A 13714-nucleotide genomic window follows, 5' to 3' on the forward strand; every position below is an offset into this window, starting at 1 on the left:
CGGGGGGGGTGCGGCCACGGGCGGCGCCCACTACGCCGTCCCTGCCACCGCGAGCAGGGACAGTGGAGGTGGAACGAGGCCCGGAGCTGCTTCTTCCCCTGCCCTGGAGCGTCACCGCGTGGCTCCAGCTCCCCCCCTTTCACCCCCACTCCTGTCCTGGCACAAGCATTTTGGCCTAGTCTGTGGCTATGGGTGGCTCCCTGACTGCTGGTGGGACTCCGCGGGAGCATGGGCTCTGCTGTGGGACTGCGCTGCTCCACGGCCGTGGCCTGAGGCTGCTCCCATCTGAGATGTTCTCATGGGCATCAGAGGTGATGCCCTTGGGTGCCTTGGCCCAGCAGGGCTTGGAGGCCCTGGAGCATCCCTGGGGTAGAGAAACAGCTTGGGACAAGTGACAGGGAACAGGATCCTCTGCTTTGCAGGACTGCAGACTAGTGCAGCTGCTTGCCTGGAAAATTTCAATGTGAGCAGCATGTCCTGTTCCAGGTTACCAGGCTGTCCCCATGGAGCTGGGACTGGCCACAGCACTACCCATGCTAGGGAAGCTGCCCAGGAAGAGAGGGCTGCCACTGAAGGGAAGGGCTGCCTCCCCCACTGATAACCCTCAGGCCTTGGAGACAGCCTCGGCTGCTGGCTCAGCAGAGGGGTTACCCCATCTCCTCCTACCTTCCCTACAGGTTGGGCAGGTCCTCATGTCCCCAGGACACAGCCAGGAAGTTCTGAGGATGTGATGCTGGTGGTGTGCAGGGGGCTATGTGGGGCATGGCACAGGGTATCCCAGGGACCCCATACAGGTGAGCCCACAGTGTCCCCGGTCCTGTGAAAGGGGTGCTTGTACCAAGCCTGGCCTCTGTCCTTTTCCAGGTGTGCCCCCTTCGAGGCTGCTACCCCAGACACCTGGAGGCCCTGGCTCTCTCCTCTGCCCTTTCTTCTCAAGCTGGGAGACATAAGCCTGCTGCTGCTGTCAGCCCCACTAATGTCCTACCAGCAGCACCTCATCCCTGTCCCCCCACAGTCGTGGTGGCAGGGGATGGCATGTCCCAGCTCTGTGCCTCAATCCCAGCACTGCTCTCCCCTCTCAGGCTCCCATGAGTATTGGCTCTGCCCTGGGGAATTCTAAGCATGGGCCAGTCTGCACAGGGTACTGGGGCGCAGGGCAGGGTTCCAGCCCCACCAGTCTCCAGACAGACGGGTGACCTGCTCCCTGACTGCTGCCAGCACCACCTGGTTTGGTACCTTCCAGGGCACTGCCCATGTCAGCTTGTGCTCCTGCCCCCCTGGGGCTGGGGTGCCCCCAAGCACCTTGTCTGGTTTGGAATAAGCCCTGCAGAGCCAGGGCCTGCTGTGACACCTGTCCCTGCAAGTGCCACCCTTGCATGTGGCAGGATGGGGGTGATGCAGACCAGCCAGATGGCAGGACTGAGCATGCCATGACTGCTGTCTGAGGCCATGGCTGGGTGTGACAAAACATGTGGGAGAGAGCTGTGATGCAGGCATCCCATCTCAGCAGTGATGTGGCTCTTTCAGGGGTATCTCTGAACAAGTCTCCTTGTCTCAGCTGACCTGAACGACCTTGTGTTCAAGGTCCTGGCCCAGCCCGATGGTAGTGGTGGCCCTGCTCTTTAAGTGCTGTGAAGAGAGGAGGGACGGAATGCGGATTTGAGCAGCTCCAGCATCTCCTTGGAACCTGCAACCATGCATCAGGGAGAGCTGGGCAGTTGCTTCTCTGGTGCCCCACTGGTGCTAGCAACAACCCACCCCTTGTTGTTTAGGAGCTGGGAGGTCTGGCAGACCAGTCACACATCTTGTAACCTTCCCATTCCTCCAAGCGATAGAAACTGTCCCCAACGCATCCTGTGGCTCCGGGAGCCTGGCGGCATCACCAGGGTATGCCTAAGGGGTTACACTCCTCCTGCTGGGACTTGGCAGGCATCAGAGCTGGTCACAGCCTTGGTCTCTGGCTTCCAAAACCATTTCCTTTTCCAGGACACTGCAGTGAGAAGGTCACTTGGCTGGACATCTGCCTTTGTCAGGACCACACCCAGCCCAGTTGCTGCTGTGACCCTTGGCAGGAAGTCATCCTGTTGGCAGGGAGTCCCCAGGAGAGCAGTCAGAGCCACAGGCAGTCTGTCACAGGCTGGACAAGGTCTGATGCATGTGCCTTCCAACATGAAATGAACCCAACCCACAATCCCCTCTCCCACCCCTCAAGTCACCTGCAAGGAGGAGCACAGCCCTCTCCTGTCCCCAGTACCAGGCCAGTGGCATTGGCCAGCTGCAGCTCCCAGCAGCTGGATTACTGTCCTGGAGGAGTCAGCAGAGAAACCAGGCAGGGGACAGCCCAACCAGGGGAATCCCTCTGCCTCCCATAAAAAACGCCCAAGGCAGTAGAAGAAAGAGGCCAGCCAAGCTTGTTTGATAGCTTTATTGCTTCTGTGATATGACTGAATTGATGTGACATAAGCTGGCTTGGAGGAGCCTGCAAGACTCTTGCCCTCCCTGCCTAGAGGGGAAATTAAAAAAAAATGCAGAAACTAAAACTAATTTTAAAAATTCATTGAGTTCTTGCATCTTGGCTTGGTACAGTACTGGCGAATGCACTGGCCTCTTCGAGACCCCGTGCAGGCTGTGCAAGGAGCCAGTGCCCAGAGGGGCAGGGCAGTGGCCCCAAAGGGGCTCCTGCACCGAAGGACACGTCTCTAATACTGCGAGTGACACACGCTCGGACTGAGAGCACACCGTGCTGGTGCCCATGGAGCTTGGTGTGGTGGTTGCCTCCCTGCCAAACACTCTGGAAGCCCTTGCCCATGTCCAGTTCTGCCCATACCCAGCCCAGCTGCACCCATTTGACACAGACAGCCCTGTCCTGACACCTTCCCCCACTCCCAGCAGTGCCCACACTGAGGGGTAGCAGAGCATGGCCAGGCAGGGCCTCTCCACTTCTCCCTCCAAGGAAAGGAGACACTGGAAGCCCAGAGATGCTGGGATGAGGAATGTTGGGCTGGATCCCATGGCTGCCTCATGCTACCTGGCCATGGTGCTTCCCTTTGGCGTGTGTGAGCTTGAGGCCACAGGATGGCCAGGCATAATGGGGTGAGCTGGTGGTGGGAGCCCAATGCCAGTGTGGTGGGCACTGCCACAAATGCACAAGCAGCTCATGGTGTGCTCAGCACAGCAGCAGCAACTCTCTGGCAGCCCCTGTCCTCCAGAGCAGCACGTGCAGGCTGCCCTGCAGGTCTCTATACCTGCTCTCTGCACTAGCTGGAGCAAAACCCACTGTGGTCACTGGCCCCCGACCTCCCTGTGTTTCCCTGGGCTCTGTCTAGGCAGGTTCCCCACCATCCGAATGGCCTTTCTGCACCACAGCGCATCAGAGGCACCAGGCAACCCCGCTCTATATTTAGGCTGTGGAGAATTCCCCTGGGCTCTCCCTTCCGATCTGACAAGGTGAGTCACTGTGAGGGAGAGGCCAAGACTCACATCCGTCCCACTGACCCTGCTCTGACCCGCGTGCACTGCTCCGAGCTGGCAGGACTGCAGCGTTTCAAGGGCGGGAGGTGGCTGCAGGTGCACGTGAGGAGGCAGCCAAAAGAACGGCACCCAGGAGCAAAACCCAGTGCTGAGCACTGCTCCTGGAGCTGGAGCCCCATCACTCGGCCACAGGCTGCTCTGTGGTGTCAGTGAACTAGAGGAGAGCCTCGGCCCCCAAACGCTCTTTCCTTCTACATGCAGGTGGTCCTGACCCACCACAGTCACTCTGGGCCATGCACTCATTTATTCAACTTGGACACTTCTGCCTGGACACCCTTGCCAAGGTGGAGGGAAGGGCTTGGAGTCACCTCCCTTGTCTGTAGGGTCAACTTCCCACCCTGTTCATGGCTGTGGTGGAGAGCTGGGATGACAGGGAAGGCTGAGCAGTGGCCATGCTGTGTCCTTGGACCTGGAGCCAGTGAGTTGGAAGATAAAAGTCCCCTGTAGCTTTGTAGCGCTCAATAAACCAGCCTTAATCAAATTAATACCATCACAAGCCTCCATGGGGGTGCTTCCCCCAGTGGGCAGGGAGGAGCCCAGCACAGACACCAAAGGCTCTTCACTCCCCTCCTCCTTCTGGACACAGCTGCCCATTCTGCCATCTCAGCTCACTGCAGCCCATGGATACACCTCATTACCCACCCCCGCCCTAGGGCTCCCGTGGCAGCTGGTTAAAGCACTGAGACAGAGAGAGGGTGGGTGTCAACCCTTCCTCAGCCCAACCTCAGCCAGATCCAGACCAAGCATCCCCACTGCCAGCATGGCTGGGACTCAACAGATGATGGTCCCAAGTCCAGGCCGACACCTAGGAACTGCAAAGGGAGCACTGCCTGGTGAGCGCCATGGAAATCCAGTCCCATGGACTCCTCAAGAAGGAATAACAAACCAGGAGATACTTCAAAGGTGTATCTGCCACAGCATAGGCTCTAAAACCTGCTGGAGACCTCACAGAGCATCCTGACAGGAGGCATGTCCCTGGGGGAACAGGGACTGACTGGCTGGGAGGCCAGAGTAGTGGGGATGGGACATGGGAGGGGTAAAGGGAAGGAGAGCCTTCCAGCATGTCTCCTGCAGCCCAGAAGTGGCAGGATCTTTGAGCTGCTCCCAGATGACAAGGGAAACAGCAGCCACAACAAGAAGCTGGGCACGACTTGCCCCTGAGCAAGCTCCTTGGCTACAGGCACACCAGGCAGGAGAGGCTCCTGAGGGATGCATCCCACACCGGTGTGTAAGCAGCACTCAGTGCCATGTCCTGGGAGCTGCCTCTGCCTGCAGCCTGGTCTCAAACCATTCTGTGCAGTTTGCTCCTCTGCCCCATGCCTGGGTCACTGCCTGCCCCTCCTGCACACCCCCTCAAGGATCTCAGGTCCAAAGTCACAGCCCCCTGGAAGTCAGTGGGTGCAGAGTTGGTCTAGGGGAGCCATGCGAGCCCTGCTCTGAGCATTCCTTGCCCATGCCAGAGCCATGCTCCCACTTCAGTTCAAGGCAGGCTGCAATCCTTGGGCTCTGTCAGATGCAGTGCCAGGACCATGAGCCCAACCCACATCCCTCTGGGATCCCCCTCCACTGACTCCAGCACTGGCTGGCTGTGTGCCAGTGCCTCGACACCCAGGTACTGGGACAGCACCTGTGGGTGCAGTCCAGCCTGCTCCAGGCTAGGAGAGCACAGGAGCCACTTTTCACATGTAGGCATTCATTCCCTTGGCAATCTCCCTTCTGCCCATGCTCCTCAGGTGGATGAGACCACCCTGCTGCCCTTGCACTTGGCCATGTTGCTCAGTTTATTCCACCTCCTCTGATATATGTATACAAATCAAGTGTGCAAATAGTGCATCTTGGGACCAAGAGGGCAAAGGAAGGACGTGCTCCTGAGAGCAGGAGGAGCAGCAGTGCTAGAACAGCACAGGAGGAGCTTGGAAATGGAGAGAGCAGGGGCCAAGCAGAGGGTGAGAGTTCCCATCAGGTTCCATCATCACTGAGGTCACACGTCGCTTAAATAGGGAACATGATCAAGTCTGGAACATAAAACAAACATCTTCAGCAGTCTGCTCTCAAACTGTAAAGCTTGAGATCTCTGCTCAAGATCTGACCTCCTTCCAAAGAATAAATTACTCCCCTCCCACACAAAACCAAAGCGAGATGCTGTCCAGAAACAGTGACACCAGTCTGCACGGACTCCACGGGCGCCCTGCACAGCAGGCACAAACCAAGAGGCCTGAAAGCCTTGAGCGCAATAGGGCAGGCTCCTCTGCATCGTGACAAGCAGGAAGGTGGGGAGGTCTGCTGTAGGCAGAGGAAGCCGCTGGCTCCCTGCTCCACCTCGGGGTCAGAGCAGAGGCAGAGCAAATGGCTATGAAAAACACAGCTAAGTCAGTGGCTGCTGCTGTTGCTGCCTCTGTGGAGGAAGTGAGGAAAAATGCAGAAAAACAAACCCATGCTCATCTCCATCCAGAAGCTCCAAGTGGAGAATGAGAGGCAGCCATTATTCTCCCTTCGAAGTGTAGCAGCACCAATGACACCGAAGTTTTGGATGGATTTGTTTTCCTGGGGAAAGGTCTGAGGCCGGTGACAATGCAGATGGAGCGTGAAGAGGCCAGGTTTTTCACAGGGCTGTGCACAAGCAGACTTTGCCTTGTACCTTGGTATTTCTAGTATGGTTCCAGCAGAGTCTTTTAAAAAATAATACTTTGTACATTCAGGCATTGCTGCCTTGGGGCAGCATCACCTCCCATTTGGCACAAATCATTTTATTCACAAACCTTTCTTCTCTCTCCTGAGTCTTTTCTGTCTAATTCAGGATGCAGAAGATCTGTCTGTGATGCAGAGTTCAAGAACTGTCCACTCAGCCCCTTGCCCACCTCCTGCCAGCTCTAGGCCTGGAGGTGGCAGTTGTAACCCTCATGCAGACTGGCAATGCAAGAGGGTCTTCCCAGAGCACCTGGGCATCTCTGTGTGTCTTCAGTGAGGTGGGATTCTTGCAGGGGGCTGCCAGTGCCTGCTCCCAGAGCTGCAGTGTGTCTTCGTCTCCTCCCTTGGAGGCAGTGGCTGCAGCCACTCAAATCCCACTGGTTAGGTCAGTGATGACTCGGGCTTTCACCAGCTTCCTCAGAAACTCCTTCTCCCTCTGGATGTTGTGCGTCCAGGACTGGAAGAAAATGAGAGAGACAGGAGGTCACCAACTAGCCTGGCCAAGCATGCTCCTGTCCCTCATGTCTGGGAGACTCTGCCAAGGACACAGACCCTGCTGTAGATCAGAAGAGCCCTTGCACACCGCGGACCTTCTCTCATGTACAGCTGACACCGTCAGCAGGGTCAGACCCGTGTACCTGAGGAAGAAGGTTTCCCCACGGTCTGGGTGAAGTTTTTTGGCATGGTGATATTTGGACAATCCAGGTCCCTTAGGCAGATGTGCCCTCCCAAGCTACTGCACATGAGAGCCCAACAGCACAGCACTGGTGATGGTGTATGCCAGGGAACAGAGCTGGCAGCGGACACAACGGCAGGACATATACCCACCACAGACAGCTCCCTGCCAGGCCACGGCAATGCATGGGGGTGCATGCAGCTGAAAAACCCCAAGACCATCCCCACCAAAGCCTCTGTTAGCTCTATCAAGAGGAAATCACATGGTAAAGGTTACACTAATACAATGTGAAGGGTGAAATGGCCACATCTCCCAGCAGGCACTTCAGAGCAGTGATTGCTATAGCTGGTGTCAGCCCACCCAGATGTGTTCCCTGCAGCAGGCTTGAGCTGGGATTGCAGCATCTGCCATCACTCCCGTGTGCTGGGACTATTGAAGCACTTAATGAAAGGAAGAAGTGGTTTGTCACACCATGGAGCCCACGGCAGAACAGGGAAAAGCAACTTTTCCCAAAATCTCCCAACAGGACAAGAATCACAGTACATGATTTCGGCACAGTGCTCTGGTCAGCAGGTAATCTGAGCTCTAAATACAATCTGGATGATGACAAAGTCACTCTACAGGAGCTTCCCTGAGATGGCCTCCAACCAACAAAGCACCCAGCCCCATGAGCCCGCTGAGGGCATTCTGTCATAGGTATTGAAATCCAGTTTACCCACTGCAAAACCATGGGCACCTGCCTGCAAAGCTCTGGTTGTGTGCATCGTGCACAAGGTGCATGTGGCTCTCCTGTCATCCTGCTTGTCCTGCCCTGTCCTGTCCAAGACAAGCAGCTCTCAGCCATGACTGCTGTGTGGCACTGACAGCCCCAGGCATGATGTGCATGCAGCGGGCTGACAAGAGGTCCAAAGCACTGAAGGTCCCTCTCTAGATCTCCAGCACATTTCGGAAATATCTTTCTTGCTGCTACTGTGCATTTACAAGCCACTTCCATCTCCTCAATGCACAGGAAAGACAACAGTTAGAGCTGCTCAGGAAACTTCAGGCAGGTGTTACCTTGTAACCTGTGTTCAAAAGAAGTCTTTGCCTTCCTCTGCTTCCAGTGACACTGTTACCTGAATGCTGCAAAGGCTACACCACTACTGGGAACAGGACCACACAAGGAGAACTGCGTTGGTGCTCTTTGGGACTCTGGAAATGCGTGAGGCCCCATCACTAAACTGAAAAGATGCTGCCCAGAAAAAACTCAGTGCTTGGCTTCAGCTAACATAAAAGCAGAAACTGAAAAGTGGCACTGGGAATAAGGCTTGCAAAGGCTTGTAAAAAGAAAAAAGCATCAGTTCCAGAAAGCAGCAGTGAGAACGATGGTGGCACGGAGAGAGCTGGAAGAACAGGGCTGAGTGTGCCTTGGAGCCAGAGAGCCAGGATCCCCCAATGTGCTGGAAACAGTCCCACATGTGGCACATCAGCTGGGGGCCCTGGGCTTGGCGCCTGCCATGCAGCAGTGTCACTTCTGCCAACACAGCCCCTCGCTAGGAAGGCTCAGCCCCGGCAGAGGCAGCCGAGCGTGCGGGTGAGCTCCTGCCCACAGGCAGCCAGCACCTGCCTGCTGACACACAGGCCACACTGGGACACCAAGTCTCAGGGCATTCCCTTGCATCTGGCTGGGCTTGTTGGTCAAACCTGCCTAGAGCATCAGGAGCCTGATACCTCACAGGGCAATCTGAGCCCTCCTCCACGCCTTTCAGCCTCATCACACAGTATGAGAAGCCAACTGGTTTCGGGCAGGACAACCTGTTTATGTTTCTTGTACAGATGAACTGGGGAGGCAGCCACTTGTAGGAAATCTCAAACCACCTGAAACATCACCTCAGGCCACGTGCAAGTGCCTTATCTGATGGCAAGAGGAAATCTGCTTTGTGAAAAGTACAAGTGGAGCAGGAATTTAAGTCCAGGAGGTAGATAATAAAACTTTGGGTGATACAATTGCAGTCTCTCACATTACAGCTAGGTCAGGCTCCAGCACTCACTGCAAAGCTGCTGGCAAGACCTACCGCCCTGTGGTTGTTCAGCATCCAGGCTGCTTTATACCCCAGGCACTGCTACTAACTCCTTGTTACAAGCAGAAAGCCACACAAAAGGCAATTCAGCCTCCCACCTGATCCATGGATCTTAGTGATGTCCGCATCAGTACTCTAATGTTTTGTGGCTAATGTAAGCCCACAGAGGAAGAGGTTCCCTGGTGAGAACAGGATTTCACCCCTCCCAAAGAGCACTGTCAGGGTGCTCAGTGTGGTGCTGCTCCCCCATCGCCCGACAGCAGCATGGGCAGGAGGGATGAGGCATGTCTTCAACACCAGCTCCAGTTACTGATTACAGGAGAGGGACTCACTCACCCCACTGACAGACAGGGTTGATCAGATGAAGGAAGCTGCATTCCAGCACTAGCAGCAGCAGTGGGGACAAGAGCCAGAGCAGTTTTCTCAAAACTGACAGGAAGGCAGGCACCTCAGTCCCATTGCTCCAACAGGAAAAGGCAACAAAATACACCCTAAACCCCAAAAGGTTTCAGGGTGTATACACCTCAAATAGCACCCGGAGTATACACCTTAAATAGCACACAATAGCAGAAAACTCCAGCTCTTTTCTTGTCAATCTGCACCTCAAAGACAGTGATGGAGCAGTTTGGAACATTCACTGCCACCTCCACCTTCCCATCCCTGCACATCATCACCACTGCTGCAACCTGGCAGACTGGCTCTGCCCTCTCCCTCCTCTGCTGCTCGCATCCAATGCAGCTTCCACTTGTGGAAACAAACAGGCTGCTTGCCTGAGCCTATGGCTGGAGTAATGAACTTTGAGAGCTCCAACAGAAACATCCCAGGATGCTCCAGACCCCTTCTTGTTCTCTGGGGATCAGGCTAGGATTTCCTGTGCTTTGGGTCTCTCTCTGAGTAGTGGATGTTTGCTCTTTCCAATGGAGAGAGAAGCAGAGGGAGCAGAGTTACTCTGCAAGCACATGCACTGTTATGGCTGTTCGTCCCTGGGAGGTGGCAGTGGCTCTGAGTGCTTGGTCACAGTTATTAGATGAAAATTTATCATCAGTTAAAGCCACCTTTCAGGGCTATGCAAATTCAGCAGCCTCAAACCACCTATCCTTTTTATCTTGACAATTCCACAAAGAAGCACAAAACATCATCTGTCGCTTCAAGAGAAGCCAAGTAGAATATTTTAAGCCTAAGCAAATGTCTCAGAGACCAGCTCAGGAGGAAGGTAAGCTCCCTGTCTGTAATCAATTACAATCGGGGAATGCCCCAGCTTCAGACCACATTACTCTTATCAAGCATGCTGAAATTAAAATACAGGAAGGCTAAATTAGAGAGAGTGAAGTCAATGAGGAATGCATTCAAGAAAAACAGCAAGTTGTAAAAGAAGGAGTTTTCTCAGTTCTGTTACATCCTCTGTGTTTCTGCAAGTCGGCAGCACTTCTCCCAGAAAACACAGGAACCACAGCAGAGCAAGGAGTGATACTTCACTGGCAACAGTCGGTTTCCAGTCTCCACCAGTGCTAATTTATCTTTGTCTTTAGCCTTCACTACCTTGTCTCCAGAGCTGCTTAATTTTCGTGATCAGACTGCCCCACTCAGCTTGAACCCCCTTGGGATTCACATGCACTGAAACAAAAGGGATGGCTGGGCACCCTCATCTTCTTGTCTTCAGGGGATTTACTCACAGCTCCTTTATGCCCAGTCATCCTTACATCAACTTTAAATTTCAAACAGCTTTTTTTGCTCCTGCTTACTCTTAATACACACACACAGAGAAACTGTATCTCTTTTCAGTCTTCATTTTACCAGGTTAAACAATCCACATCTTTCTTTTACCAAAACGGGCTGTTCATTTACACCATGAAAACTGGGAAATCTCCCAGAATTATAGTAGCTCCCTCTGTCCCTATTTACTCCAGATTTATTTCTCATGAATCAGAAAAAAAGCTCACCAGTGCCTCATGCAGAGGCAATTCCCTCCCTCTACAAGAAGTCCTTTCCTCTAGTCTTTCCAGAGCTGTATTTGTCTTTTTTTTCCCCCAATAACAGTCTGTCAGCCTGAGTTATCCTGTGATTTATTTGTACCTATCTAAGCACTTTTCTTCTCTGCCATTGCCAAATAATGCTATCCTGGATTAGAGTAAAAATGTCTGTTATTGCCCCAAACAGCATGACCTTCCATTCATACTCTTAGGTTCCATGCCACCCAGTTCACTCCCATTCTCAAGGTGCTCATGGCCTTCCTGGATGGTATTCTGATCCTCCCTTGTATTGACCACACCTGGTTTTGTCTCATCACAAATTCCACTTGCACACCATTGCCTCCTGTGCCAAAATCATTAAAGCAAACACTAAACATGACCTCCTGCAGAGGAACTCCCAGCTGTCCATTCAGTGCTGCTTTTTGTGTTCTCCCTTAGAGAGACTATTCATGTACAGGTGTTGCACCAAACCGTGGCTTCTGAAGCTTAACTAATAATATCTCCCACTGCACAGGATTGCATGCTTAACTGAACTTCTGACAGATGGGGCTGCTACACCTCCTCTGTCCCAAGAATGATTTTTTAGAAAATCAAATAAAGATACTAAATTAGTTTTTGTAACCTGCCTTTGGTAAATCCATGTTGTGTTTGCTTTCGGGATTTAATTATTCTTTCATTTAAACTCTGCTCTGAAGTTCTGAATAGTACCTCTGAGGTTAGTTTAAGAGTTCTGAATTTGACAGGATTATTTTCCTTGGCTTGCTCCCATCCCCCCCCAGAAAAAGAAGGGAAAAAGAGGTATTATGCCACTACAAGCTAATCCTGTGGAACCTGATAGATTTATTGGGGACCTTCTCCTCTGGACTTGCAGCTTAATTGGCTCAAAGTGGAACAGAGACCTCTTGGGCTCTCACACCTACTGCATTAGCTTCAACAGCTTTTGCCTTTCAGTGCTGACCCAGTAATTTTCTTCTTCTGTGAACTTCTCACCGTAAGCCAGCCCCCTTTCCCTCACATTCATCATATCACCCTGAGAGAGGTAATATATATATTCCTGTGGTTCCTACCTTAATCCTTCTGCTTCCTTCATCTCCCTGGGTGTCAGTCCTGGTAATTCTTTCCTTGTTTCCTTATTGTTTGTTAGTGACACTGTTCAGCATTTGCTAAATTTTCTTTGCAACATCTAATTGAACTTGACTTTTGCCAGCTTCTACTTTATTTCTGTCCCTTCCAGCCATCAGGAGTGAAGTCTTCTGATGCTCTTCCTCACTCCTGTATTACTTCTAACACCACTTTTAAGCAGTTCTTTACAAAGTTATATTTATTTTTTCTGCCAGTTTCCCCCTTGCTGCAAATATGAATTGCAGATAATTACTGTACTTTCACAAAAAAGATTTCAAGTCTACAATGAGTCCGTGAGCTCTTCAGTGAACCTGCTTTTAGTAGCCCATTCTCCTAAGCTAGGCCTAAATTCAGAGAGGTCAGAGTCTGCATGCATGTCCCAATTCCACTGAGCATCCCACCAGCACTGCTGAGTCTATATACAGCCCTGCTTATATCAAGCTCCCTCCTTTTGGAAGCAAAATCTGAGTTATATCATCCCTTCTGTTGCCTTTCCACTTAATTTAACCATGAAGGCACTTGATCAAATGCTCTTTCCTAAAATGTCCCCCTGCAAGGTCTTCATACATGCTAAAAACAGCTGTGAAAGGCCCACAGCTCTTCTTGTGCCCTTCCAGCTGGTGAGAAGAGCTGTGCCAGACACTGTGTCTAGGAATACCTGGGCTCTCCCCTTGGCAGTGCTCCATGACAGTGACATTTCTGGTGGTACCCAGCACCCCACAGATCTGTGTTCAATGCTGGGGCCAGCAGCTGGGCTCTAGCATGCCTCTGTAGGTCTTTTACTGCCTTCTCCTACAGAGATCTTGTCCAAACCCTAATTTGGTTTTGTCCATTCTACAGCTGTACCTTCCTTGCTGTTATTAGCGCACAGTGATATCCTGAGGGTCACCATACTTCTGTCCTTCTGAACAAGGCAATACCTGTGCTCTGGTCAGGGCTGCCATTCCAACAATCCTTTCCAGATTTCTATTATATGGACACACAGTCCTCATGCACAGGAACAGCATGTGAGGCCTTTGCTCAGCCCCAACACTGTCAAACAGGTGGCTTTTAAACAAAGACAAAAATGTATAAACCTCATCAGTCATCACTGCCAGCCCCAAGAAAAAGCACTGCCCTTTCAGAGGTGCCCCTGCCCCAGCCCCTAACCTCCCCCTCCAAAGCTGACCTCCATTTCAGTCTGCACCACTCCTTGTACTGCAATCACAATTCATCAGCCAGGCTCCAATAGCCATGTTTTCAGTCTATAAATCACCAGGCCAGACATCTGCCCGGCTTTCAAAGGAGTTTTGTTCTTCTTGTTGGCTACCGCAAACTTTAAGGTACTTGGAGGCCTGAAGCAGCCCTTGCACCCCCTCCCAAGCAACTTGTGTTGATTTAAAATGCAAAAGGCGGCTTCACAGAGAGAGCCCAGATGATGATAAAGCACTATTGTTTGTGCCTTTATGGTTCAAGACTCCAAACTTGATGTTTGTGGATTATTCTGAGAGGTAGCTGCTGTCGGGGAGAGACAGAGACAAAGCTGTGTGTCACTGCGTGCTGCAGGCCACCTCCCCTGGCCCTTGTGACAACCCTTACACAGGCTGAATGAGAAGTGTTACAAGATGGTGTCCTCACATTGCACAAAGACCTGCTGGGGAAGGGGCCAGTGATCAGAAAGAAGCCAT

General features: G+C 52.5%; 1 protein-coding gene across 9 annotated transcripts in view; it reads right to left on the minus strand.

The window, feature by feature from the left end:
* Positions 1-2410: 2410 nt before the first annotated feature.
* Positions 2411-13714, minus strand: part of ST3GAL3 (ST3 beta-galactoside alpha-2,3-sialyltransferase 3) — a 186752-nt gene continuing 175448 nt past the window's right edge. For all 9 annotated transcript variants that reach the window (XM_017743508.1, XM_017743506.1, XM_017743507.1 and 6 more), the window contains one exon: positions 2411-6676. In XM_017743508.1, coding sequence (XP_017598997.1) covers positions 6587-6676 — 90 coding nt within the window. In that variant the 3' untranslated portion in view covers positions 2411-6586. The remainder of the gene's footprint in view (positions 6677-13714) is intronic.

This window comes from Corvus brachyrhynchos, unplaced genomic scaffold (assembly GCF_000691975.1).
Source record: "Corvus brachyrhynchos isolate BGI_N302 unplaced genomic scaffold, ASM69197v1 scaffold48, whole genome shotgun sequence".
Classification (NCBI taxonomy): Eukaryota; Metazoa; Chordata; class Aves; order Passeriformes; family Corvidae; genus Corvus; species Corvus brachyrhynchos.